Here is a 26270-nt window from a genome sequence, read left to right on the forward strand (position 1 = left end):
CCGCAATGTCCTGAGCAGCGCCCTAGATGACGCCAGACAGAGGGAGCCGCAGCCACTGGCTACAGTTGACACGGCCCTAACGGACACTTCTCGCGAGGCTTGGCAGCCCCATAGCAATCTCAGGGACGAGGAGGCTGTGATCAGCAGATCTCGCGACGTTCAGGGAAGCGCCCCGGGAACCGGGCCGCTGGGCCAGCCCCTGCGTTGGGGGGGGGACAAGATGGCGGCTCAGGCCTTGGCGCTGCTGAGGGAGGTAGCGAGGCTGGAAGCGCCGCTGGAGGAGCTACGCGCTCTTCACTCAGTGCTGCAGGCAGTGCCGCTCAACGAGCTTCGCGAGCAAGCAGCGGAGCTGCGCCTCGGCCCACTCTTCTCCCTGCTTAATGAGAACCATAGGTGAGAGGACTCCGGGACCTTGAGCCGAGGAGAGGGGCACCCCTAAATGTGGACACGAGAGTGGTTGAGGGAAAGAACAACGCTTTTCCCAGTCACAGGGGAGGTGGAAAGTAGCCGAAATTTGCAGAGAGGGGAGGATCCCAGGTTCAGAGGGCAGGAGACGGGATTCAGGTTCAGCTTCTGAGAGTGCCCCAGGGTGTTTTCTCCCGTCGCCTGGCCTCGCTGCCTCTGAGCAGTGAGGCACTGCCTTCTCCTTCAGATAGAATTTAAAGGAGAAAAGCAAAGCTGTCCACTTACGAGGAGCATTCCACATCTCTTTGTACAGGTTCTTGATTTGTTTCCTCTTCTAAAAGGATCCTGTCCTGGCAATGTGGCAAGAACCATCAGCATTTTAAATTCACATGCCTTTTCATCCAGTCATTCTTGTTACAAAAATTTAATGCAAGCGTACGCGCACAAAATGTGCAGTTATTTTGTTCTTTCGAACCCGAGGCTGGAATCGCCCCAAAAACAGCGGCAAGGGAGTTCCCACAAGGGAGTGTTTCAAACCTTCCCGAGATGTGGCTGGTTGGGATGCCAGAAAAAGAAGCACTGAATGCCAAGGCGATCAGTCCAAAAGCGTTTAGGGGGAAACCTACAGAGAGGGCTGCAGAAATTGTCAAGACGGACACCGGGAGAAAAGAGGTGTTCCTGGGTTTGTCCGCAGCGAGGGGGTCGGGGTATGGAGTTTAGATGAGAGTTTAAAGGAATTTGGCTTGGGATTGAGGCCAGTTTCTTCCAGTGTTTTGGGCAACAGCCTGGGTACCTTTATCAGGCCTGGGAATGTTCAAGGCCCCGGGTTTATGGTCAAGCCTGCTAGGGAAACCTGCTGCTGGCTAGGTCAGAGAGCAATCAAGGCACTCTGATTTTCCATCAGCACACAGAAAGAAAGGGGGCGACTGGAGGACCCTACAGTATTATATGCAAGAATATTTGTAACATATCGTGTGTGACACCAAAAGACTAGAAACAATCTAAATATCCGTTAACAGGGGATTCCAAATTATGTGCTATTACTCTAACACTATGCAGTTATTTAAGACATTGAAGTAGATGTATATATGTATGTGGATATGGAACGATCTCTGTGTTGTTGAATGAAAAAGAAAATTGCAGGGTTTATGAATCTATAATTTTAACCTGTAATTTTTAAAAAGGATTACAATCCTCCCAACCCCCACAGGCTTGTATAACTTGTATAACATTGCAAATATCGGCAAAAGCACACCAGAAACTATTATTAGGGAAGTGAGTCTGAAAAAAGTAGGACAACTTTTACTTTTTATTTATTTATTTTTTTTTTGAGACGGAGTCTTGCTCTGCCGCCTGGGCTGGAGTGCAGTGGCCGGATCTCAGCTCACTGCAAGCTCCGCCTCCCGGGTTCACGCCATTCTCCTGCCTCAGCCTCCCTAGTAGCTGGGACTACAGGCGCCCGCCTCGTCGCCCGGCTAGTTTTTTGTATTTTTTAGTAGAGACGGGGTTTCACCGTATTAGCCAGGATGGTCTCGATCTCCTGACCTCGTGATCTGCCCGTCTCGGCCTCCCAAAGTGCTGGGATTACAGGCTTGAGCCACCGCGCCCGGCCTTACTTTTTATTTTTTACACATCCATAGTGTTTGATTTAAAACACTTTTAGGCTGGGCGCGGTGGCTCACGCCTGTAATCCCAACACTTTGGGAGGCTGAGGCAGATGGATCACCAGGTCAATAGATCGAGACCATCCTAGCCAACATGGTGAAACCCTGTCTCTACTAAAAATGCAAAAATAGGCTGGGCGCTGTGACTCATGCCTGTAATCCCAGCACTTTGGGAGGCTGAGGTGGGTGGATCACAAGGTCAGGAGTTCGAGACCAATCTGGCCAACATAGTGAAACCCCATCTCTACTAAAAATACAAAAATTAGCCGGGCATGGCTAATCCCAGCTACTCGGGAGGCTGAGGCAGGAGAATCGCTTGAACCCGGGAGGCAGAGGTTGCAGTGAGCCGAGATCACGCCACTGCATTCCAGCCTGGCGACAGAATGGAACTTTTGTCTCAAAAAAATAATAAAAATAAAAACAAAAACACTTTGTAGACCAGGAGCAGTGGCTCACTTGTGTAATCCTAACACTTTGGGAGGCTGAGGTGGGTGGATCACTTGAGCCCAGGAGTTCGAGAACAGCCTGAGCAACATGGTGAAACCGCCTTAGGGTGAAAGGTAGGACTTGCTAGCACAATGCTGCTCTTTATGCACTAAAAAGATTTATGGAGATGTTTACATATGCATATCAAGGCACAGCACTTTTCCTTAAACTTATGTCACAGAGATCTTTATTCATATGTCTTACTGCTACCCTTCTCCCTATGATGATCCTATTATGCTGCCACTTCCCTTTTTCTAAGATGGTAAAGATAATGATCAATAAATACTGAGGGAAGTATAAGATTCCTTAGTATAAGATACTAAGATTCTTTCCTTTTCTGTAAGTGTTCTCCATTCATGAAGTCTGTTAGTTAACATTATTTGGGCCGGCCTATGAAATATCTCTTATTTGTCTCCTCTTTAAGTCAAGCCCTCATTTTTTCCCTCTTGGTAGGTCTGTAGTGTTAGTCTGACCTCTCATTACCTCTGAAATTCCTTTTCTAGCAAGTTCTTCCCACCCTGTAACCCCAGTGAGCATACATCTCAAGTCAGTTGGTGCTAATCTTTTCCATGGTTTCCTGAAGGGGTGGCCTGCCCCTCCACACCTGTGGGTGGGCGTTTCTCGTTAGGTGGAACTAGAGACTTGAGAAAAGAAATGAGACACAAAGTATAGAGAAAGAAGAAGTGGGCCCAGGGGACCAGCGTTCAGCATACAGAGGACCCACACCCGCACCAGTCTCTGAGTTCCCTCAGTATTTATTGATCATTATCTTTACCATCTTAGAAAAAGGGAAGTGGCAGCATAATAGGATCATCATAGGGAGAAGGGCAGCAGTAAGACATATGAATAAAGATCTCTGTGACATAAGTTTAAGGAAAAGTGCTGTGCCTTGATATGCATATGTAAACATCTCCATAAACCTTTTTAGTGCATAAAGAGCAGCATTGTGCTAGCAAGTCCTACCTTTCGCCCTAAGGTGGTTTTCACCTTTCTCAGTAAACAGAACATACAATCGGATTTTGCCCTGAGATGTTCCATTGCCCAGGGATGGGCAGGAGACAGATGCTTTTCTCTATCTCAATTGCCAAGAGGCCTTCTTTCCTCTTATACTAGTCCTCCTCAGCACTGACCCTTCATGGGTGTCAGGCTGGGGGACGATTAGGTGTTTCCCTTCCCACGAGGCCATATTTCAGACTATCACATGGGGAAAAACCTTGGACAATACCTAGATTTCCTAGGCAGAGGTCCCTGTGACCTTTGGCAGTGTACGTGTCCCTGGGTACTTGAGATTAAGAGAATGGTGATGATTTTTCACAAGCATACTGCCTTCAGGCACTTGTTTAGCAAAGCACACCCTGTACAGCCCAAAATCCTTTAAACCTTGAGTCACCACAGCGCATGTCTCTTGCAAGGACAAGGTTGGGGGTAGGGTCACAGATTAACAGCATCTCAAATACAGAACAAAATGGAGTCTCTTATGTCTACTTCTTTCTATATAGACATAGTAACAGTCTGATCTTTCTTTTCCCCACAGTTTCCCATTTTCTATAGTGAGTTTTTAGAATGCCATTTGGGCCCTTTACTGTATATTTCCATCTGATTTTTCCAACCTCACCTTTTTCCTCCACTCCCCTTTTTTTCATCTGCTCCAGCTACCATGTGGCACCCTTATTTTTCCTTAAGCCTGACTTGCACTTTCTTAACTTTACTCATACCAGCCCTTCTAACTGAAATACTTTGCTGTCTGTCCATATTCTGTCCATCCTTTTAGGCCCACTAAAGGGCCATCCCCTCCAAAATATTTTTTCAATTATTCCAGTTGCAAATGACTGCTCTTCAGATCTGCTAAAGGACATTATTGTTATTTCTGTTCATGATAATTGATGCTATTACCTATGTTACAGTTCTCTGTGTGTCTATTTCTAGTTTGTAAATTCTTTGAAGGCAGTGACCGCATTTTGTTCATCTCTGCATCCCTCTTAGCGCCCAGCACATAATGCAGTACACGCCCAATTAAAGATGAGACTCATAGAGTTTAGAGTGGCCACCTTGTGCAACCTTTTCCTATTAGAGATGAAGAGACTTCCAAAGGTCATACAGCAGGTTGACAGCAGAGGTGCAGTAGGAACTGAAGTGAGGGAGAATTTGAGGATTCAGATCCATGGGGAAGATAGTTTGCTGAATGAAGGAGCAGTGATTTAGGGAACAATTTTAATGGAAATTTAAAGACAGAGTAATTCAGAACTGGATACAGAGTAGATACCAACTGCAAATTGTGGGAATAATTCTCTGGAGAGTATCTGGCAGTCTTCAGATACATTGCTGTTATCCTGGCTAAGCCACATAGGTTGCCTTGTATTAGTTCACAATCTGATCTTGTGTGTAAGTTAGAATCTTGATAGGTTTTTTTTGAGAAGTTTAAGTCCTAAGATTACTGCTTTAGAACATGAAAATCAAACAAGACTAATTTTAAGCATTAACTCTTTGGCTCGTTAGCAAAAGTCACATAGGACCTGAAATTTCTGCACTGTGCAGTTTAACATACCACTATTTTTTTAACAGCTTTTCAAAGGTATAATTTATATACAATGAACTCCACTTAATAAAATGTACAAGTTGGCAAGTTTTGACATATGTATATACCCATGAAACCATCGCCACAATAAAGATAGCGAATGTATCTTTTACTCCCAGAGGATCCCTCACACTCCTTGCTAATTGCTCCCTGTTTCAACCAGTCAACCACTGATCTACTTTCTCTCACTATAGATGAACTTGCCCTTATTTTAGCCAGACATAGGGGGAAGGGATCATATAAATGGAGTCATACATTATGTATTCTTTTGTTTGGTTTCCTTCACATAGCATAGTTATTTTGAGATTTAGCTATGTGACATGAATAAATAGTTCATTCCTTTTTATTGTTGAGCAGTAGTCCATTGTATGAGTGTACTACTGTTTTTTATCCATTCCCCTGTTGGTGAACATTAGAGATTTGAATTGTTTTCTGTTTGGAGATACTAAAAATAACAGTGCTGTAAACATTCATGTACAAGTCTTTACATTAAAATATTCTTTCTTTTCTCTGAGTAAATAGCTAGGAATGGAATGGCTAGATGGTATGGTAGGTGTATGTTTAACTTTTTAAGCAACTGGCAAACTGTTTTCCAAAGTGGTTATACTATTTTACATTTCTACAAGCAGTGTATGAGAGTAGATCATAGACCTAAATATAAAACCTAAAACTACAAAACTTCTAGAAGAAAACACAGGGAAAAAAAATGTATGACTTTGAGTTAAACAGACTTCTTTAATATGACACCAAACGCATGATCTATACAAGAACAAATTGAGCTGGGTGTGGTGGCTCATGCTTGTGGTCCCAGCTATTCAGGAGGCTGAGGTGGAGACTACAGTGACCTGTGATTGCTCCACTACACTCCAACCTGGGTGACAGAGAGAGCCTGTCTAAAAAAAAAAACAAAGTGATACAAAGTAGAATTAATCAAAATAAAACATTCTGTTCTTCAGGCAGAGTGGTGGCTCACGCCTGTAATCCCAGCACTTTGGGAGGCTGAGGTGGGCGGATCACAAGGTCAGGAGTTCGAGACCAGCCTGACCAACATGGTGAAACCCTGTCTGTACTAAAAATACAAAATTGGTCGGGCGCGGTGGCTCATGCCTGTAATCCCAGCACTTTGGAAGGCCAAGGCGGGCAGATCACGAGGTCAGGAGATAGAGACCATCCTGGCTAACACAGTGAAACATAGTCTCTACTAAAAATACAAAAAACTAGCTGGGCATAGTGGCAGGCACCTGTAGTCCCAGCTACTCGGGAGGCTGAGGCAGGAGAATCACTTGAACCCGGCAGGCAGAGGTTGCAGTGAGCTGAGGTCACACCACTGCACTACAGCCTGGGCAACAGAATGAGACTCAGTCTCAAAAAAAAAAAAAATTAGATTCTTTGAAGTTTACATACAGTTAAGAAAATGAAAAGAAAAGTCACAAATGCACAAATGGAGAAAAATCTTTGTGAAGAATATATCTGATAAAGGACTTGTATTCAGAATATGTAAGGAGCTTTTAAAACTAAATAGCAAGAGAAGAAATAACCCAATTAAAACATGGGCAAAAGATTTGAACAAGAAGTACAGATGGGGCCAGTGCAGTGGCTCACACCTGTAATCCCAGCACTTTGGGAGGCCGAGGCAAGTGGATCACCTGAGGTCAGGAGTTCGAGACCAGCCTGGCCAACCTGGTGAAACCCTGTCTCTACTAAAAATACAAAAATTAGCTGGGCTTGATGGAAGACACCTGTAATCCCAGCTACTCGGGAGGCTAAGGCAGGAGAATCACTTGAACGCAGGAGGTGGAGATTGCAGTGAGCCGAGATCACACCATTGCACTCCAGCCTGGGTGACAGAGCGAGACGCCATCTTAAAAAAAAAAAAAAAAAAAGTACAGATGGTAAATATGCACACAAAAAGATATTCAACATTAGGGAAATACAAATTAAAATTACAGTGAGATTCTACTGCACACTATTAGATTGGCTAAAATTTTAAAAGGCACAGTAGCAACGCAACACATATGTGCAACCAAAGTGTCTATGAAGGGATGAATGGATAAACAAAATGGGGTGTATAAATATGATGAGATACTGTACATATTGCCTTAAAAAGAAAGGAAGTTCTGACAGATGAACTTTGAAGATGTTGTACTAAATGAAATAAACCAGACACAAAAGGACAAATGTTGAATGCTTTACTTACATACCTAGAGTAGTCAAATCTAGAGAGACAGAAAGTGGAATGGTGGTTGCCGGGAGCTTGGAGAGGGGAGAATAGGGAGTGTTCAATGGATGCAGAGTTTCTGGTTAGGAAGGTTAAAACATTCTGGAGATGGACGATGGTGATGGCTGGACAACAAAGTAAATGTACTTATTCCCACAGAACTGTGCATTTAAGAGTGGTTAAAATGGTAAATTTTACCTGTAATCACTTTTTTTTTTAAAGGAAAAGCCATGCTTATAAATATCCCCATTCCTCCTCTTCCCCTTTCCTCCAGCCTCTGGCAACCAGTGGAATCCCTGAATCTACTTTTTTTTTTTTTTTGAGACAATTTTTTTCTTGTCGCCTAGGCTGGAGTGCGATGGCACTATCTCAACTCACTGCCACTGCTGCCTCCTGGGTTCAAGTGATTCTCTTGCCTCAGCCTCCTAAAGTAGGTGGGATTACAGGCACCCACTACCATGCCCAGCTAATTTTTTTTGTATTTTTAGTTGAGATAGGGTTTCACCATGTTGGCCAGGCTGGTCTTGAACTCCTGACCTCAGGTGACCTACCCGCTGTGGCCTCCCAAAGTACTGGGATTACAGGCATGAGCCACCACGCTTAGCAGAATCTACTTTCTATATGGATTTTGTCTATTCTGGACATTTCATATAAATAGAGTCATTCTCAAAAGGAAGCCTTTTGTGTCTGGCTTATTTCACTTAACATAATATTTTAAAGGGTTATTCATGTTGTAATGTGTGTCATTACTTCATTGCTTTTTATGGCTGAATAATATTCCATTATATGCACATAACACATATCCATTCATCACTTGGTGGACATTTGGATTGTTTCCACTGCTGTGAACATTTGTGTACAAGTTTTGTGAAAATAGCATGTTTTCTATTATCTTGGGTGTAAAAACATTATTAATACTATTTTAGATTCAATTATGCAAAGTGGAATCCCTGAATTAAAAGAGTATGTTCATTTTTAAGGCTTTTCATTTGTATCACGTAGTTACCTACCCAAAAAGTTGTACCAGTTGAATTGTATACTACTACTAGCAATATATTAGCCCATTTATTTGTAGTGTCTTTTAAGAGACAAGAAAACTGTTCTGAAAACATCTTCTGTATCTACCACTGGTAGTCATCAGGTTCCCTTACATAGTTCTTCCTTCTTCTCTCTATCCTTACTGCTGCTCCCCTAGTTGACTCCTTCATCACCTCTTACCATTTACTGCCCTGTAATTGAAAATTTTTCCCCTAACACTGGTGCAGAGTGATTTCTATAAATCAGATCTCGTCATTTTACTTCTTTGTTTAAAACCACTTATGGCTTGCCATTGATTTTCTGGAAAAAGTCTAAATTCCAAGCATGACATAAAATACCTGTTAGAATCTGGCTTCTCTGCATTTTTTCAGTTTCAGTTCTTGTCCTTTACCTCACCCTTTTACCTTCTCACCACCTCTCTCCCATTCTGACCCCAGTCATACCAAGCTACTTGTTCCTTCAAAGTGTAACACTATCCTCTCTGCCTTTTCATGTGCTGCTACTCCCTCTACCTAGAACACCTTTCTTCTGGATAACTCCTACTTCTTAAAATTTAGTTCAGATGTTACCCTTCTGGGAAGCCTTCCTTGTACCCTCTGTTCTTTTTTAAGCTCCTATAGTTTCTAGTCTTAGCCTATAGCATTTATCTGGATTACAGTTGCCTTTTTTTCTATATCTTTCATTGGATTGAGCTCCTTAAGACTAGAGAGTATATCAGGCCAGGCACAGTGTCTCATGCCTGTAATCCCAGCACTTTGGGAGGCTGAGGTGGGCGAATCACAAGGTCAGGAGATCGAGACCATCATGGCTAACGCAGTGAAACCCCATCTCTACTAAAAATACAAAAAGTTAGCTGGGTGTGGTGGCATGCACCTGTAGTCCCAGCTACTGGGGAGGCTGAGGCAGGAGAACCGTTTGAACCCAGGAGGTGGAGATTGCAGTGAGTGGATTGTGCCACTGCACTCCAGCCTGGGCAATAGAGCAAGACTCTGTCTCAAAAAAAAAAAAAAAAAAAAAAAAAAAAAAAGGCCAGGGGCAGTGGCTCAAGCCTGTAATCCCAGCATTTTGGGAGGCCGAGGCGGGTGGATAACCTGAGGTCAGGAGTTCAAGACTAGCCTGGCCAACATGGTGAAACTCCATCTCTAAACATACAAAAATTAGCCAGGCGTGGTGGTGGACCCCTGTAATCCCAGCTACTCGGGAGGCTGAGGCAGGAGAATCGCTTGAACCTGGGAGGCGGAGGTTGCAGTGAGCCGAGATAGGGCCATTGCACTCCAGCCTGGGCAACAGAGCAAGACTCCATCTCAAAAAAAAAAAAGACTAGAGTATATATCTTATTCTTCTTTGTAGCCCCAGCACAGGCAATACGCATAATAGGTTCTTAGCAAATGTTTAATAGGCGAGTGAAATCTGTTTCAAAAAGAAGTCTGTGTGGAGGAGATGCTGACCCAAGCTTCAGCTATTATTAGGTTGTTACTTCCTACCTGGGTGGGATATGAACTAATAAGATTTATGATATCTCCTCAGGGAAAAGACTACTTTGTGTGTATCCATTCTGGAGAGACTGCTGCAAGCTATGGAACCAGTTCACGTGGCCCGGAACCTCAGGGTTGACCTGCAGAGGGGACTAATTCACCCTGATGATTCTGTAAAAATCCTCACTCTTTCCCAGGTATGAAATTTTACTAGGAACCGACATTGACCACCTGCTCTGGACCAGGTTCTTTACTGGGACAGAAAGATGAAGAAAGCATAGTATCTCTCTCTCCTTCCCTCTTCTCTTCTCCCCCTCTGCCCTGCTCCCTCTCTCCTCCTGGAAAATGTGTGGTCTATTCCAGTGTGCATAGCTAACTATAACCTGGGAGATACAAGCTAATGAAAGAAGTTCCATTAAGTACCATCTAAATCATTCATTAATCAGATACTGACTGAGTTCCTTTTACATGCCAGGCATGGTGCCATATGCTGTTAGAGTTACCAAGATTAACAAAACCAGTTAGTTTCCTTCAAGGAGCTCCTAGTGTAAAGAAAAAGATTCCTATGTGTTCAAATAGCTCTCTGCCATTTTAGATTCTGTTACACTGGATGAATCAAATGCTATTGTAAAGGTCACTAAACCAACAATTAAGACAGTAACTCTTATCATCCTGGTAACCAAAGCATCCTACTATTTGAGTGAAGAGCTGCTGCTAAGGATTATCTTGTTGAAATGTTAGGAGCTACACAGTTACCCAATAGATACTGAACTACTGTTTTTCCTTTTCTGTGTTTATTCAGCAAAAAAAGTCTGTAATCCCAGCACTTTGGGAGGCCAAGGCGGGCAGATCCTGAGGTCAGGAGTTCAAGACCAACCTGGCCAACATGGTGAAACCTTGTCTCTACACAAATACAGAAATTAGCTGGGCATGATGACAGGTGCCTATAATCCCAGCTACTCGGGAAGCTGAGGTGGGAGAATCGTTTGAACCCAGGAGGCAGAGGTTGTAGTGAGCCGAAATTCATGCCACTGCACTCCAGCCTGGGCAACAAAGCAAGACTCCATCTCAAAAAAAAAAAGAAAAGAAAAAGTTGGGGGAAGCAGGGAAGATACCAGTTTGTTCACTGGCCATTTATATGCCAGACACTGTAGCAGGTGCTTTGCCTATTCGGTCTCATTTAATCTTTGTAACTATCTTGGAATTAAATATTGTGTTCCCATTTTACGGATAAGAAATGGGGCTAAAATTTGTGCAAGGTCAGTGTAGCTAAAAATAGAGCTGGATTTGTATTGTTTTCACTCACTGAGCTATCCTACCTCTTTACCCGCTTTCTTTTTTCTTTCCTTTAACAGATGTGACTATGCCATATGTGTGTTTGACTGAATGAATTTAGGTCATTTTGATTTTTTAATGACTTGATATATAGCTGTGATCACTAACTCCTAAAATAACTGTGCAGTAAGGAAATTGGACCATTGTGTGTTTACTGTATGTTGCCCTACTTTAGAAGAGTGTTTCTGATTGTTTTTCTTTCAGATTGGAAGAATTGTTGAAAATTCTGATGCTGTTACTGAGATTCTAAATAATGCTGAATTACTAAAACAAATTGTTCATTGCATCGGTGGAGACAATCTATCTGTAGCAAAAGCGGTGAGTCTACTAGAATCATTGACTTAAATGTGCAGAGACATTGGTGTCCCAAAAGATAAAGAAAGGCCTTCTGAATTGAGAGGTGAAGGTTTAGAATGGATGATTTGTGTAATGGAATTTACAACCTCATATGAATTGTATAAAATAAATGGTTGTTAAGTAAATACTAGTAAATCCCTTTCATTTTCTAGGATATAAATATCTACAGTATCCATCATAATTCTGTGGGGGATACCTTGCATCTTTTCCAATTATAAATAATAGCTGAAACATAGTGCATGCTCATTGAGCAAGGTGCATTCTGTGCACTATTTTCACATCAGTCTTATGAAGTAGATAATAATATTCTGTATTTTGGGGACATAAGAGATATTTTCTTTCTTTATAAGGCCATCAAATCCCTGTCAAGAATATCACTAACCCAAGCTGGACTGGAGGCTTTATTTGAAAGCAATCTGCTGGATGATTTGAAAAGTGTAATGAAAACAAATGACATTGTTCGATACAGGGTGTATGAGGTAAGATAAAAAGCATACTTTCTCATGCTTACAAAGCAGAATGCAGTTTGGCTTATGCTGGAAAGCAAGATGGCTCACTGAGTATATAATCTGTGTTTGGCCCTGCAGTAGGTGCTGGGAATATAAGGATGCATTCCCAGGCTAGTATGTGAGACAGGCATATACAGCCCAGCTCTATGGGAGGCAAGGGCAGGAGGACCCCTTGAGGCCAGGAGTTTCAGACCAGCCTGGGCAACATAGCGAGACCCCATCTTTACAAAGATTTTAAAAATTAGTTGTGCATGGTGGTATGTGCACGTCATCCCAGCTACTCAGGAGGTTGAAGTGGGAGGATCAACTGAGCCCAGAAAGTTGAAGCAGCAGTGAGCCATGGTTGCACCACTGCACTCCAGCCTGGGCAACAGAGCAAGACCCTTTCTATATATATATATATATATATATATATATATATATATATATATATATTTATAGTGCAGTATAATTACTATGATACAGAAGATAATAAAACCAGACTTGAAAAAATTTGTAGTAGTAATAAGAAGAAATGGCCCTTATTTGTACCAGCTTTGTACTAAGCCCTATGCTAAAATACTCACATATATTATCTTTAATTCTTGTAGTAAACTTTGTATATTGTTATCATTAACCTCATATTGATAGAGCAATTGATCCAAGGCCACACACTATTAATAGGGTACATATTTGAAATGGAATCCTCTACAGTCTTAATTCCCTCTTCAGAACACTTTCTTTGCATGTCATACCATATTATGCTGCTTTTCCTTCTGCCTCTCAGTTTCTTCTCAGCCTCCTGGCTCATTATCCTCCATTGAATCTTTAATTGTTGGAGTTCATGAAAACAGAGTTCCAAGCCCTGCTTTCACTGTACTCTATACTCATTCCTAGGCAGTTTGATTTCCCTTCCCATCTGTGATGATGACTCAGATGTAAACTTCCAACTGAGACCTTTCTTCTGAGCCCAAACCTTCATGCTTAACTGCTTACTCATTCTTGGCCCCTTGGGTATATTCTAGGCCCCTCACACTCATGCTGAAATCAAATTCCTGATCTTACTTATCCACCCTATCCCCCTAATAAAAAACAAGAGCAACAAACTGGCCCTGTCTCACAGTTTGCTTAGTTGGGCATTAGACCTTGGCTCTTTCTGAGGCCTGTTTTTCCCTGCCACATATCCATTCGGTCATCACATTGTGTCGATTTTATTTAAACCCATACATTTTTCTTCATTAGTACAGCTTCTACCACCCTAGACTAACTTACTGGTGTCACTCACCTGGGCTACTATATTTGCATCCAAACTGGTCTCCACTCATCCATTTTTATCATCCCTAGTCTATCTTCACATGCAGTTAGAATGGTCTTTTAAAAGTCCAAATCTAGATCGAGCCACTGCACTCTAGCCTGGGCGATAGAGCGAGACTCTGTCTCAAAAGAAAAAAAAAAGTCCAAATCTGATTGTGTCATTTCTCTGCTTAAAACCCTTCAGTATCTTCCTATACCTCTCAGTAAGACCTCAGCACATACTTGCTGAACGAGTAAGTGAATGATTGACTGACTGACTGAATGCCTGAATGAGTGAATTATTTTATAATCCGTTTGTTGTGGCTGATTGAGGCTTTTGTAACTTGATTGATGATTGCTTGGGCAGGAAAGTGCTGATACATCCAGATATAATGGAACATTTCTGTGCCAAGGTGGCTAGGCATGGTGGCTCATGCCTATAATCTCAGCACTTCAGGAGGCCAGGATGGGCAGATCACTTGAGGCCAGGAGTTCAAGACCAGCCTGGTCAACATGGCAAAATCCCATTGCTACCAAAAATACAAAAATATTAGCCAGGTGTGGTGGTGTGTGCCTGTAATGCCAGCTACTTGGGAGGCTGAGGCACGAGAATCGCTTGAACCCGGGAGGCAGAGGTTGCAGTGAGCTGAGATCACGCCACTGTACTCCAGCCTAGGTGACAGAGCGAGACTCTGTTTCAAAAATAATAATAATCTGTGCCAAAGTAATTTTTTATGTGTTCACTGAAGTTTTTCTACTTCAAGAGACAAATAATGGATTTTTTAAAACTCATTTATAGAAAGTACCTAGTCCTATGTTTAACTTAAAATGAGATCTATCAGGCGTAGGGCTGTTTTGACCTTTTTCTTTTTTCTGTTTTTTTTTTTTTTTTTATTTCAGCTAATTGTAGAGATTTCTTCTGTGTCACCAGAATCTTTAAACTACTGTACCACAAGTGGATTGGTAACCCAGCTCCTGGGAGAGCTGACTGGTGAGGATGTGTTGGTCAGGTGTGTTGACTGAGAGTTCTTAAAGTGAAATGTCCTCTTTTGAAGGGCTGGGAAACAACCCTGGGACGTCTGTGATTTTCTCTATTAGATACTTTGCCCAGGTTGCAATCTCATGACTAATGTGTGTCCTGAAGGAGGGACTTTAGAAAATTGCTCAAGTTACATCATGACAACATACTGGAACTTGGCAAAGCCCTCCATGACAATTCAGCTACTTCCAAGTGACTGTGTTCCCTGTCCCTAGGCCTGTGTGCTCTTAAACAGTTGCAGTCACATGGTAACTGCCATTTTGAATTACTAATATTTTGTCATATGCATTTATTTTGGCATTGTTAAATAGCAACAGTATAGCATGATAGAAAAAATACGGGCTAGGCCGGGTGTGGTGGCTTACGCCTATAATCCCAGCACATTGGGAGGCCGAGGCGGGCGAGTCACGAGATCAGGAGTTCAAGACCAGCCTGGCCAACATTGTGAAACCCTGTCCCTACTAAAAACACAAAAATTAACCAGGCATGGTGGCATGCACCTGTAGTCCCAGATACTCGGGAGGCTGAGGCAGGAGAATTGCTTGAACCTGGGAGGTAGAGGTTGCACCACTATACTCCAGCCTGGGCAACAGAGCAAGACTCTGTCTCAAGAGAAAAAAGAAGGCCGGGCGCGGTGGCTCAAGCCTGTAATCCCAGCACTTTGGGAGGCCGAGACGGGCGGATCACGAGGTCATGAGATCGAGACCATCCTGGCAAACAAGGTGAAACCCCGTCTCTACTAAAAAAATACAAAAAAACTAGCCGGGCGAGGTGGCGGGCGCCTGTAGTCCCAGCTACTTGGGAGGCTGAGGCAGGAGAATGGCGGGAACCCGGGAGGCGGAGCTTGCAGTGAGCTGAGATCCGGCCACTGCACTCCAGCCTGGGCGGCAGAGCGAGACTCCGCCTCAAAAAAAAAAAGAAAAAAGAATATGGGCTTTTCAAAATGAGGAAGACTTGGCTTGCATACCTCTCTACTATTTATTAGCTGTTCGGCCTTGGACAGGTTATTATAAGCTTTCTACATCTCAGTTTCCTCATCTCTCAGAACAGTAACTAAAAAAGATATTGTGCCGGGCACAATGGCTTACGCCTATAATCCCAGCACTTTGGGAAGCCGAGGCGGGTGGATTACCTGAGGTCAGGACCAGCCTGGCCAATATGGTGAAACCCCGTCTCTACTAAAAAAAAATACAAAAAATTAGCCTGGCGCGGTGGCCGGGGCCGTAATCCCAGCTACCGGGAAGGCTGAGACAAGAGAATTGCTTAAACCCGGGAGGTGGAGGTTGCAGTGAGCCAAGGTCGCGCCATTGCACTCCAGCCTGGGCAACAAGAGCAAAACTCCGTCTCAAAAAAATAAATAAATAAAAATATATTGTAAGAATTAAGCTAACTGACCTTAGAAAGCAGTACAATGGCTGACATAGGTTCTCAAAGAAATGTTAATTCCAGTCTTTTCCACCCTTTATTCCCCCATTCCCTAAATCCCCTTTAATATCTGCCACATGTTCCTTTGTTGATACTCCATAGTTTATTAATACCTCCTCACTGTTGAACAGTCGATTTGCTTCAAGTGTTTTGCTGTTATGATAGCATTATAGTTATCTTTGTGTATATAGGTTTTGATTTTTCTTATCTTAAATGATTTTGATTGTCCTGTGTTCTTTAAACATGGCTGAATTTATTAAACCCATATAGTAAATCAGTCACTTAGTTACATTGCTTCAGTGCATTTGAGTGTCTCAACCTAATGAGACAATTAATTTTGTTAATTATGTTTTAGCATTGTATCAAATTTTGTGACATAGGAAAAAACCCTGTAAATGGTCAGTCAAAACACTTTAGGATCAACTACCAACTGTAAAAATAAATTTTTTAGTTATTTTCTTTGATCATGGTTGGATATGAGATGATACCAAAGAATTATTGTTAATTTCTTAATATGTGGCAGTGGCATTATAATTGTGTGAGGAAACATAGCGTTTTGCAGAGATGCATACTAAAGTACGCAGGGGTAAATGGCAGGGTGACTAGGATTTGCTTTAAAATAGTTCAGCAAAAAGTAGGGAAAAGAGATGAAATAAGTAAAGCAAAATCTTTATAACCATAAAATCAGGTTATGGGTATATGGGGGCTTATTGTTTTCTCATTACTTTTGTGTATGTTTGATATTTCAAAATAAAACAAAATTTAAAAAAATATTTTAGGAAGCAGCTAGGTTATAGTGGAAACAATAGTGGACTTCAAATCAGAAGGTCTAGATTTAAATCTAAACTCTGCCTGTAATAACAATGTGATTACAGATAAGTCACTGCAACTTTCTAGGCCTTAGGGCCTCATGTGAAAAGAGGAGCCAAGATTATTGACCTTTCAAATATGATAGGAAGAATTAAATAAGATAACCTGTATGAGAGCAATCTATAAACTATGCAAATCCTGTGCAAAATCTTGTTTTTGTCCTTCTGACATTTTAGAGCCACCTGTATAGAAATGGTGACATCACTGGCATATACTCATCATGGACGACAGTATCTTGCTCAAGAAGGAGTAATTGACCAAATTTCTAATATAATCGTTGGGGCAGATTCAGACCCTTTCTCTAGCTTCTATTTGCCAGGTAAGAAACACTGATGCCTATGGAAATGATGGTGCATGTTTTATTTCTGAGTTATCTCTGACGGCAGGGGGTTGGGGTTGGGCGTGGACAGGGATTGTTTTCCTTAGAGCTGATTTCGTTTAGAAGATATATAGAGCTACCAAATTCAAATTCAATAGCACATTAAAAGGGTCGTCCACCCTGATCAAGTGGGATTTATCCTAGGGATGCAGGGAAGGTTCAGCATACACAAATCAATAAATAAGATATACTACATTGACAGAATAAAGATGGAAACCAAGTAATGTGGGGAAAAGCATTTGACAGATTTTAGCTTTCTTTTATAGTAAAAACTCTTTTAACAAATTAAGTATAGAAGAAATCTATCTCAACACAATAAAGGCCAAGTATGACAAACCCACAGCTAACATACTCAGTGAAAAGTTGAAAGCGGTCCTCTAAGATGAGGAACAAGGCCGGGCGCGGTGGCTCATGCCTGTAATCCCAACACTCTGGGAGGCCAAGGCAGGCGGATCACGAGGTCAGGAGATCGAGACCATCCTGGCTAACACAGTGAAACCCCGTGTCTACTAAAAATACAAAAAAATTAGCTGGGCATGGTGGCACACGCCTGTAGTCCAGCTACTCAGGAGGCTGAGGCAGGAGAATCCCTTGAACCTTGGAGGTAGAGATTGCAGTGAACCAGGATCGCTCCACTGCATTCCAGCCTGGGCAACAGAGTGAGACTCCATCTCAAAAAAAAAAAAAAGAAAAATCAGGAACAAGACAAAGATGTCCACAATTACCACTTCTATTCAACAAATTACAAGAGGTTATAGCCAGAGCAATTAGGCAAGATAAATAAACAAAAGGCATCCAAATCAGAAAGAAAGAAGTGAAAATGTCCCTGTTTGTAAATGATGTAGTGTTATATTAATATATAGAATAAAGATTCCACCAAAAAACTGTTAGAATGAATAAATAAATTCAGTAAAACTGCAGGATACAAAATCAGTGCATAAAAATCGGTAGCATTTCTATACACTTAACAATGAACTCTGAAAAAGTAATAAAAGATACATTCCCATTTACAATAGCATTCAAAAAAATTAAATATTTATGAATAAATTTAAGGAGGTGAAAGATCTATACAGTGAGAACTATAAAAACTGATGAAGGGCCGGGCGCGGTGGCTCAAGCCTGTAATCCCAGCACTTTGGGAGGCCGAGATGGGTGGATCACGAGGTCAGGAGATCGAGACCATCCTGGCTAACACGGTGAAACCCCATCTCTACTAAAAATACAAAAAACTAGCCGGGTGAGGTGGCGGGCGCCTGTAGTCCCAGCTACTCCAGAGGCTGAGGCAGGAGAATGGTGTAAACCCGGGAGGCGGAGCTTGCAGCGAGCTGAGATCCGGCCACTGCACTCCAGCCCAGGCGACAGAGCAAGACTCCGTCTCAAAAAAAAATAAAAACTGATGAAGGAAATTGAAGAAGACACAAATAAATGGAAAGATATCCTATGTTCATGGATTGGAAGAATTAATATTATTAAAATGTTGGTGCTGCCAAAGCACCATATAGATTCAGTGCATTCCCTACCAAAATTCTTAAATTTAATGACATTTTTCACGAAAGCAGAAAAAAAATTAAAAATATGCATATTTCAGAATACATTGTTCACAATAAAGATATATGATTTTTTTTTTTTTTTTTTTTGGAGACGGAGTCTCGCTCTGTCGCCCGGGCTGGAGTGCAGTGGCCAGATCTCAGCTCACTGCAAGCTCCGCCTCCCGGGTTCACGCCATTCTCCTGCCTCAGCCGCCCAAGTAGCTGGGACTACAGGCGCCCGCCACCTCGCCCGGCTAGCTTTTTGTATTTTTTAGTAGAGACGGGGCTTCACCGTGTTAGCCAGGATGGTCTCGATCTCCTGACCTCGTGATCCGCCCGTCTCGGCCTCCCAAAGTGCTGGGATTACAGGCTTGAGCCACCGCGCCCGGCCAGATATATGATTTTTTAATTTGTCAGTTGAAAGTTAATTTTTTTAAAAAGATACCTGTAGCCTCTTAACTGAGGTGGAATCTGTTGCTCTGGGAGCTATGTACTGTTGACTTTGATTTTCAGGAAACATCAGTGCTATTTAGAACATTAGGATATTTTTCTTTTGAATATCAACAAAAAAAATAAAATACTAGTAATGACATTTACAGTATGTTTCACAGATTAATCAAGTCTCTGAGTGGGAATCTTTATTGTAGGATCTACTCTTGCCATTCTATTCTGGGTCTTGGTTAGTCTTTCTTGAACACTTCCAGAAATTGGAGACGTATGCCTTCCTTAGGTAGCCTAGCTACCTAGCTACCTGTTTCATTTATTAATGAATATATCCACTTAAAAATTTCTTCCTGGTAATGAGTCTAAACTTGCCTTCCTATAATTTGTATCCACTAGTCCTTTTTCTTTGTTCTCCCTCTTGCATATGCTGGTACTTCAATAGCTGGTCCCAGCTCCATGGACACCCTCTCTCAGGATCACACATCACAGGTCCTTCAGAATCTCCTAATGGTCTCTCTGATCTCCAAGCAACACACTACTGTAACCTTTCTACACTTTCTGGCCTGCAGTTCATTTCTATTCCTGTGAAGTTATAGGGCCCGCAATTCATGCTGTCTTGTTCCCCTATTAAAATATATTCTTGTAAATCTAGGATTCGTGAAGTTTTTTGGAAACCTGGCTGTCATGGATAGTCCTCAACAGATCTGTGAGCGTTATCCTATCTTTGTGGAAAAAGTCTTTGAAATGACAGAAAGTCAGGACCCCACTATGACTGGTGTAGCTGTAGACACAGTTGGAATCTTGGGATCCAATGTTGAAGGAAAACAGGTTTTACAGAAAACAGGTTAGTATGACTTGGCCCTGTTCAGGGATATCTTAATTTTTGACAGGGGTTCAATATGTAAGTTCATTTGCTGGTGGGTTAACTACATTGTAGAAACTATTTTATGGGTGGCAGTCTTGTTAACCATAACCTTGGACTCATATCTGAAAGTCTAATAATTACTATGGAAAACCTTTTTTTTTTTTTTGACTTTTCACTGTTTAGGTTTCTACCAATCTATTTCAACCAAACATTGTTTCCTGTTTCCCCTCTGTCTTCTTTGACTAGATTTCATGGTACAGATGATGGGCTAGAATCAAAAAGGCCTGAATTCATGTCCTGGGGTTTTCTATTTCTTTCTTTCTTTTCTTTCTTTCAGATTGGGAGTGTCTCTCTGTTATACAGGCTGGCCTCAAACTCCCAGGCTCAAGCGATCCTCCTGCCTCATCCTCTTGATTGGCTGGGTCTACAGGTCCACACCATTGTGTCCAGCCCTGACTTCGCTTTTTGAACTTCATTTACTCACTTTGCTTTTCTAGGCCTCATTTTCTTCATTTATAAAAATGGCATAACAACTACTTCTCAGGGTTGTTGGGAGTATTTACAAAATTTTGGGTTTTTTTGTAATGTCAAGAAAGGAAAATAAAAGTTTGTTATACGATTTCATGTTAAGAGATACTTTTGGTGTGTTACGAGATACAGTAGCTCATGCCTGTAATCCAGCACTTTGGGAGACCAAGGTGGGTGGATTGCCTGAGCTCAGGAGTTCAAGACCAGGCTGGACAACATGGCAAAATCCTATCTCTACTCAAGAATACAAAAATTAGTCAGGCATGATACTGTGCAACTGTAGTCCCAGCTACTTGAGAGGCTGAGGCAGGAGAATCGCTTGAACCTGGCAGGTGAAGGTTGCAGTGAGCTGAGATCATGCTACTACACTCCAGCCTGGGTGACAGAGTGAGATTCTATCTCAAAAAAAAAAAAAAGGCCAGGCAAGGTGGCTCATGCCTGTAATCCCAGCATTTTGGGAGGCCAAAGCAGGATTACTTAAGGTCAGGAGTTCGAGACCAGCCTGGCCAACATGGTGAAACCCCATCTCTACTGAAATTACAAAAATCAGCTGAGCATGGTGGCGCATGCCTGCAGTCCCAGCTACTCGGGAGGCCGAGGCAGGAGAATGGCTTGAACCCAGAAGGCAAAGGTTGCAGTGAGCCAAGATCATACCACTGCACTCCAGCCTGGGTGACAGTGCGAGACTCTGTAAAAAGAAAAAAACAAAAAAAAGAAAGATACTCTTATGGAACATCCATGAGAATCAACAGCACAACAAATTATATACACAAAATAATATGCAGCCCAATTATTAAAATTCTTGAGACACATATGTTGAAAATTATCTCGCCTGTAATCCCAGCACTTTAGGAGGCCAAGGCGGGAGGATCGCTTGAGCCCAGGAATTCAAGACTAGCCTTGGCAACAACAACAAAAACTTGGCCAGGTGTGGTGCACATGCCTATAGTCCCAGCCACTCGGGAGACTGAGGTGGGAGAATCATTTGAGCCCAGGAGATGAAGGCTACCGTGAGCCTTGTTCACTCCATTGCACTGCAGCCTAGGTGACAGAGTGAGACTCCATCTCAAAAAAAATTTAAAAAGAGGCCGGGCGAGGTGGCTCATGCCTGTAATCCCAACACTTTGGGAGGCCAAGGCGGGTGGATCACCTGAGGTCAAGAGTTCGAGACCAGCCTGGCCAACATAGTCTCTACTAAAAATACAAAAATTAGCTGGGTGTGGTGGCAGGCACCTGTAATCCCAGCTACTCAGGAGGTTGAGGCAGGAGAATCACTTGAACCTGGGCAGTGAGCCGAGATCACGCCATTGCACTCTAGCCTGGGCGACACAGCGAGACTCTATCTCAAAAAAATAAAAATTAGAGAATAGAAAAAGAAAATGTACTGTTGTGTATCACGGCTAATATTTTTGTTGCATGTAGTTTTCTAAGTGCTTTTACCTATGACAGTCTTTTTACAATCCTGTAAAGAACATACTATTGTCATTTTCATTTTCCAGATAAGGTAGGTGAAACTTAGAGGAGTTAAGAAAATTTCTAAGGTCATACAAATTAGGGCAGCTGCTACTCAAGTCCAGGTCCTTTGACTCCAGTTTTATAACTCTGCCTTATATATGCTGTGTTGCGTGTAATTGTGTGTTCTAGGCCTGTCACTGGTTCTCTGACTACATGTTTATTTTTGTATTGGTTTAGGTTGGTAGAGGTCATAGTGTATGAGAGCATACTTTAAAAAAAAAAAATCTCATTTTTCACTTCAGATCCATTAGGATGGCTATTACTTAAAAAAAAAAAAAAAAAAAACCCATAAAATAGTAAGTATTAGGATGTGGAGAAATTGTAACCTTTGTGCATTTTACATTTCCTTCATCCAACAGCTCCACTTTCAGGTATATACCAAAAAAAATTGAAAGCAGAGACTCAAACAAATGTTTGTACACTCATGTTGGTAGCAGCATTTGATTCACAACAACCAAAAAAAGGTACAAGCAACCCAATGAACAATGATAGATGAATCAATAAACAAAATGTGGTATATACATACAATGGACTATTACTCAGCCTTTAAAAAGAATGAGATTCTGGCACATGCTACAGCATGGAGGAATCTGCACCATTGATAACATTATGCTAAGTGAAGTAAGACACATAAGGACAGATATTGTACAATTCCACTTAGATGAGATACTTAAAAGAGTCCAGTTCACAGGAGGTAGAATAGTGGTTGGCAGGGGATGACGGTAGAGAAGAAAGGGAATTATTGTTTAATGGATACAGAGTTTCAGTTTGGGTTGACGAAAAAGTTCTAGGATGGTTATGATGGTTGCACAACAATGTGAATGTACTTAATAGCACTGAACTATACACTAAAAATGGTTAAAATGGTAAATTTTATGTTGTGTATATTTTACCATAATAAAGAAGAATCTCACTGTTATCCTTCAAAGGAACTCGCTTTGAACGCTTGCTTATGAGAATAGGACATCAATCAAAGAACGCCCCAGTGGAGCTAAAAATTAGATGTTTGGATGCAATTTCATCTCTTTTGTACTTACCAGTAAGTAGATTGGGAAATTAATGAAGGACAGTGGGATATGTTTGGGAAAATAAATCTGTATGAATCAACATGATAAATGTGATGAAGTAAATGCCATTTTTCTCTTAATACAAGGAGATAACCCTCATTATATGACTAGTGACATTTTTAATTTAAAATGGAATCATAGAGTGTTAGAACTGAAGAGACTCTAGAGATTGCTTTATCAACCACATTCAAAGAAAACTGGGAAAGGTCTGGGCTGGATTTGAGAAAGAGTCCTCCAAACTTAGCCAATATCACACAACAAATCAATGACAGAGTGCCATTAGTACTCAGGTGTCTGACCTCCAAATAAGTGCTTTTCTCCAGATCAGTTAACTTTGTGATGAGATTTTCCTTTTCTTTCCTGTAGTCTGAGCAGCAGACTGATGACCTTCTGAGGATGACAGAATCCTGGTTTTCTGCTTTATCTCGGGATCCACTGGAGCTCTTCCGTGGCATTAGTAGTCAACCCTTCCCTGAACTACACTGTGCTGCCTTAAAAGTGTTTACAGTAGGTATTCACTTCCATAGGTCCTTCTGGGAGCCTGCCAGTTCAACACTTGAGTACTTACAGTGAGCCAGAGCCTGTGCCATCTCTGGGGATGCACAAGTGCATGGTATAGTTTCTACCTTCTGCTACCTTAGAGACTAAGGAGGGAGATAGATGTGTAAACATATTGTTTCAGTAAAAGATACTAGGTGCCGTTTGAGGTTTGAACAGGATGCTATGGGATAACACAGTTAATTCCAGACTTTTTATCTGCCATCCTCTATTGACCTAACCCTGGTCTTCCTAATCCTTATTTCCCCCGCAGAAAATAAGACTTCTGGCACCTAATGCTCCAGTGGTACCAAACTGTTTGTGTCTCTGAACCTTTGCTGGGGTCTCTGTATCTAACACTCTTCCTTAACGTTGCTTCTTAACCTCTTACTCATTCGTCAAGGACTAACTCCGGTATGTCTTCAGCACACTTTGCCCAGATTAACAAGGTTGAGTTAAACAATGTTGGCTCTCATATGTTGCATTTATTTTTTCAGCAAACATTTGTTGAGTTTCCGTTTTTGCTCAGTGAAGGGCATACAACAGTGAAGAAAATATATAAAGACCTTCCTTTCATGTAGTTTCCTGTCTATTGAAGGAGCGAGGCAGTAAATATAATTGTATAGTTACTTACATTATTACAGCTGTGGTAAGGATTATACCTTTGTGTTCTATTTGTTATATTATTTTGCAAATGTTTATTTATTGACCTGTCTCACCTATTAGGTAGAGTTGGTTGACAGCAGAAAGCATATCTGATTTATCTTTGTAGCCACAGCATAGAAAGGTAGTAATCGCTTTAGTAATCTTATCAATAATGGGGTCTCAGACAGCATACATGGCCTAGACTGGGAGGGAATAAGGAGAATGGCAGGGACAAAAGAGGGAAGGTTTCCTAAGGATGCTATACAGGATCTGGGTCTTGAAGGATACAGGTATTCCTATAATCTTCAGAAACATTTCTTTTTTTTTCCTGAGATGGAGTCTCTCGCTGTGTCTCCCAGGCTGGAGTATAGTGGCATGATCTTGGCTCACTGCAAGCTCCACCTCCCAGGTTCACGCCATTCTTCTGCCTCAGCCTCCCGAGCAGCTGGGACTACAGGCACCCGCCACTACGCCCGGCTAATTTCTTTTTGTATTTTTAGTAGAGACGGGGTTTCACTGTGTTAGCCAGGATGGTCTTGATCTCCTGACCTCGTGATCCACCCGTCTCGGCCTCCCAAAGTGCTGGGATTACAGGCGTGAGCCACTGCACCTGACCAGAAACATTTCTTTAAGACTGCTTCACTCTTGTAAATAGTCATTGTATGAGATGGCCATTTTGGCTCCTGCTTAGTATTTTCATTATTGGTTTATTTTGGTTTTGCTCTTCTACCTTATCCTGTGCTTAGTTGGTTCCATTGTAGAAATAATTTTCTATTTTCTGGTTGGGATAGCTATTTTTATTTCTGCCTACCTTCATGCGTGGTTGTGAGGCAGGCCAAAGTTTCTCAAACATTCGTCTTAGGAATCCTATTAAAATGTAGATTCTAATTCAGGAGTTGTGGGGCAGAGTCCAGGATCCTGAATGTCTAACAAGCTCGCAGGTGATGGTGATGCTACTTGTCTGTGGAACACATTTTGAGAGGAAAAAACTAGACCATAAACTTGATTGTTACTTCTTTTTCATTAAAATGTAATAGGTTTTGAAAAACTTAAGCTTAAAATTTGAAAAAGATTTAGAAGTAGAATTTTTAAAAAGGTTTACCTATGTCATTTCCTATTCGTTGTGAACACTGTTAATGTTTATTTTTTATTACTATATACCATAATTTACTTAACCATTCTCCCATTATTAGATATTTATATTATAACTTTCACACTATTATGAACATTTTTGTATACAAAGATTTTTTGTATTTAAGATTATTAAGTTAGATTCTCAGGAAGGAATTTACTTAGACAAAAGGTAACGTTTTTAAAGTTCATGTTGCCAGCTTTCTTTGTAAATATTGTGCCATCCCACTAACAAACTTAACTCTGACTCAGGGGAATTGTATTCTTTCTGCCTTCCATTTCAGGCCATTGCAAACCAACCCTGGGCTCAGAAACTTATGTTTAACAGTCCAGGTTTTGTAGAATATGTGGTGGACCGGTCTGTGGAGCATGACAAAGCTTCAAAGGATGCCAAATATGAACTAGTGAAAGCACTTGCCAATTCCAAGACAATTGCAGAAATCTTTGGGAACCCAAATTATTTGAGGCTCAGAACTTACCTGAGTGAAGGTCCATACTATGTGAAACCTGTCTCCACGACAGCAGTAGAAGGAGCCGAATGATTTCTTCTGGAGTCTCATGTAGAGGACCACGCTTTGACCAAAACTTCTCCTAAGGCATTTGACTCCATCTATATTTCACAAAAGAGACTTCCGTCCCCCAAGAATTATCATGGATTGTCTGATGTTACTTTGTTACCAACATTGTTATGTTTCTACATTGAAATGCAAAGTGGAACTAGGAGTTTGGAATGCATTAAGAGCAGGCAAGCTTGGTCATAATCCAGTGTTTTTCAGATTCCTTTCACTGCCTTAATCTTTGCAACAAGATGGAAGTTTTTTCTTCCCTCGAAATTTTCATGGACATACAATCTTTTTTTTTTTTTTTTTTGAGGCAGAGTCTTGCTCTGTCGCCCAGGCTGGAGTGCAGTGGCGCAATCTCGGCTCACGGCAAGCTCTGCCTCCCGGGTTCGTGCCATTCTC

General features: G+C 41.7%; 1 protein-coding gene across 1 annotated transcript; it reads left to right on the forward strand.

Annotated features, from left to right (window-relative positions):
- Window positions 1-71: 71 nt before the first annotated feature.
- On the forward strand, window positions 72-26270 carry PSMD5 (proteasome 26S subunit, non-ATPase 5). Its single transcript, XM_033237629.1, has 10 exons — window positions 72-393; window positions 9914-10058; window positions 11401-11514; window positions 11904-12032; window positions 14235-14344; window positions 16845-16987; window positions 19673-19864; window positions 22858-22967; window positions 23362-23502; window positions 25593-26270. Exons 1-10 carry the CDS (start codon window positions 221-223, stop codon window positions 25848-25850), a joined length of 1515 nt encoding a protein of 504 aa, XP_033093520.1. The 5' UTR covers window positions 72-220; the 3' UTR covers window positions 25851-26270.

Source organism: Trachypithecus francoisi, unplaced genomic scaffold, assembly GCF_009764315.1.
Source record: "Trachypithecus francoisi isolate TF-2019V2 unplaced genomic scaffold, Tfra_2.0 Lachesis_group16, whole genome shotgun sequence".
In the NCBI taxonomy this organism is placed as follows: domain Eukaryota; kingdom Metazoa; phylum Chordata; class Mammalia; order Primates; family Cercopithecidae; genus Trachypithecus; species Trachypithecus francoisi.

Bases quoted from the DNA above. Each gene is read 5' to 3' on its own strand.
- PSMD5 (XM_033237629.1), top strand. From the start codon at position 221: ATGGCGGCTCAGGCCTTGGCGCTGCTGAGGGAGGTAGCGAGGCTGGAA. The intron at 22,968-23,361 runs GTAAGTAGATTG...TCTTTCCTGTAG, and splicing joins CATCTCTTTTGTACTTACCA to TCTGAGCAGCAGACTGATGA. The intron at 23,503-25,592 runs GTAGGTATTCAC...CTTCCATTTCAG, and splicing joins CTGCCTTAAAAGTGTTTACA to GCCATTGCAAACCAACCCTG.